At 49.2% G+C, this 2,993-nt stretch overlaps 1 protein-coding gene across 1 annotated transcript; it reads left to right on the forward strand.

The window, feature by feature from the left end:
• The first annotated feature begins 1,625 nt into the window (after window positions 1–1,625).
• On the forward strand, window positions 1,626–2,463 carry LOC119596100 (serine/threonine-protein kinase nak1-like). The gene has a single exon (XM_037945239.1). It carries the CDS (start codon window positions 1,697–1,699, stop codon window positions 2,342–2,344), a length of 648 nt encoding a protein of 215 aa, XP_037801167.1. The 5' UTR covers window positions 1,626–1,696; the 3' UTR covers window positions 2,345–2,463.
• The last annotated feature ends 530 nt before the right edge of the window (window positions 2,464–2,993 follow it).

Raw genomic sequence — 2,993 nt, forward strand, 5'->3', positions numbered from 1 at the left:
AACCAGAGTTTTACAGCAACTAGTTTTTTGTTGTTGTTGTTTTTGTTTGTTTGTTTGTTTGTTTTAAGTTAACCTCCCTTTGGGGTGGAGATTAAACTTGTTTTTTAATTAAGAATTCGTATGTTTTCGTGGGTGCTATCACGGATAAAAAACATTATGGAGTTTTTGGGACGGGCCCGCTTAGGATTTAAAATAATATTTTATGATATTTTTAAGTACATTGGTGTTAGTTTTCTGTGCATCACTCCGCCTGTGATAAATTGGGGGATGCACACATCTTTTCAGCTATTTTTTAATGACTGAATTACCTGTATACCTTCCTAGTGAGTGCAAACTTGCCCGTTAATAAACCCTTATACCATCCTAGAGCTTTCACTCAGTCCCAGTCAGGAAATACAGTGGATATTTACCCCCTTCTAAACTATGGTTTTTTGACTAAAGGCCGAATGCTCGAAACTTTTTCGGACTCCGGGTCTCCTAACAAACACAATTTGCTGGTTTACTCTATCTTGCAACCCCTGAAAGGCCTGTAAAAAGGCTTGATTAATCAGAGTATATTAAGCTGACATTCTAGAACAGCCTTAACTTTTTCTATACCTGGGTTCCCACTCCCAGCAGGTGGATGCTCAAACCGAAGGAAGAGGAAGAATTTTATGATTCTGCATTTTTCTTCCAAACACTAACCCACGCAGACGCTCAGCCTACGCTATCTCCCTTTCCACATTTACACAAATTACACATCCCAACATTTAGCCACATGCCTCTGTATTTTTCCTACCACCCTTCTCTCATACAAAATTCACACCCACATACATAACACACACGGTTCCCGAACCTACTAATCGGGTGGTGGCAGCGTGCCGTCGGCCTGGAACTTTACATCTGTTCCCCTTGAGACGAATCTTTCCTTAATAAAAGTATCTATTCTCGGTTGAGGCCTGAACTCCCCAGACATATTAAAAACTACTGGGTCTACGCCCCGCTACAATATATATAATATATTATATATATATATATATATATATATATATAATATAATATATATAAATATACACACACACACACATTTATATATGCACACACACACACACACACCACACACACACACACACACACACACACACACACACACATAGACGCAACACACACACACACACACGCACGCACGCACGCACGCACGCACACGCACGCATGCACGCACGCACGCACACACACACACATACACACACGCACACACACACACACACACACACACACACACACACACACACACAACACACACACACACACACACACACCACACACACACAAACACACACACACACACACACACACACACACACACACAGCCTCGCTACCGCTTCCAAGGTACCCCCGTCCGCCTCCGGCCCCGCACATTGTCTCGAGCAACGCGACTCGCGCCAGACAGACCCTCCGACGCAGCGCCATGGCGCCCTTCCGCATGACCGAGGAATTCATGGAGCAGCTCATCTTCGAGAACAGCGAGAAGCTGGGCCAAGGCTTCTTCGGCGACGTGTATCTGGTGGAGTATGAGGGCCAGGAGGCCGCCCTCAAGCTGAGCAAATCGCGGCGCAACCAGAGCATCCTGAAGGAATTCTAGGTGCTGAAGCAGCTGCAGGGCGCCGGCGGGTCCCCGCGCGCGCTGGCCTATTGCTACGACCCGCCCGCGCTGCTCATGACCTACTGCCGCGGCCGCGACCTGTCCGTGGCGGTGGACCAGGAGCCCAGCGACCGCGCCTGCCTCGCCATCATGCTCCGGACGTGCCAGGCCCTGCGGCAGGTGCACCAGGCCGGCTTCGTCCACTGCGACCTCAAGCCGGACAACGTCCTGCTGGAGGTGGACGCGGACGGCGAGCCGCAGGAGGTCCACGTCGTCGACCTGGGCCTGGCGTGCCGCGTCGGCCACTCGTACCCGCGCGCGGCCCCCGTCACCGGCAAGCCCTACTTCTGCGCCTGCTTCTTCGACGGCTCGCCCGTCCAGGCCCGCTGCGACGTGGTCGGCCTGGCCGCCACCCTCGCCTTCTTCAGGAACGCCATGTCCTGCGAGCACGAGGAGCTGGACGCGCTCCTGCAGAGGGCCTCCGACGCGCAGCACGAGAGGCGGCCGTCGCTGGAGGAGCTCATCGCCCTCCTGCAGAGGCTCCTTCGGGAGGCCGGGGCTCAGCTCCCCTCCTGCTGCGAGGCGCCCGAAGCGCAGCAGCCGGCGGGAGCAGCTTCAGTCCAGGACGCTTCTGAAGCGGCTGAAGCTCGCCAAGTCCCCGAGGCGGTGGACCTCGGCGAAATGTGCAGGAATTTCCGGGCGATGAACATCTTCCGGAGGTGAAACCTTTCCAGTTTTTGTTTAATGTGAAGGATCGTTGTTATTTTGGTTTACTTGGTGTGTGAAAATAAATAAATAAACAAATAAATAAATAAATAAAAGGCAAAAAAAAAAAAAAAAAATATATATACATATACGAAGTGTGTAGGCTTTTGCATATGTGTGTGTGTTTTGTGAATGTGTATTTGTATGTGTATGCAACTGTTTGTAAATTGATAGATAAATAAATCAGATAAATGAAGGGTTGCCACAGACCATGATGCAGTGTTCATAACATACATATGGACTCTGATAACTTACCGTCAGCCCTTTACAGAAATACAAAAATTCATACTCACACACATAAACATCTACTTTCAATTTCCCTTTATAGACTCCAGAGTAAAGTCTACGGAACACGCACTCCACAATTCATTAACAAAACGCATGCAGTACACACCGTGACCTCATACGGAGAGGTCGTGTGGTGCCCGTGCTCCGGTGCCCTCGTCCCTTACACACGAACCTCTTGCGTCATATACAAAATAAATTGTACAAGGAGTTCATGAACATTTGGTGCTCATATAATCCGCAAGTCAGTGACATGACAATAGTGATGTGATAATAGTTATGCTTGTACGAGAATTTGAAATAATTCCTCTACCGAGTGCCA

This window comes from Penaeus monodon, chromosome 37, assembly GCF_015228065.2.
Source record: "Penaeus monodon isolate SGIC_2016 chromosome 37, NSTDA_Pmon_1, whole genome shotgun sequence".
Lineage (NCBI taxonomy): Eukaryota > Metazoa > Arthropoda > Malacostraca > Decapoda > Penaeidae > Penaeus > Penaeus monodon.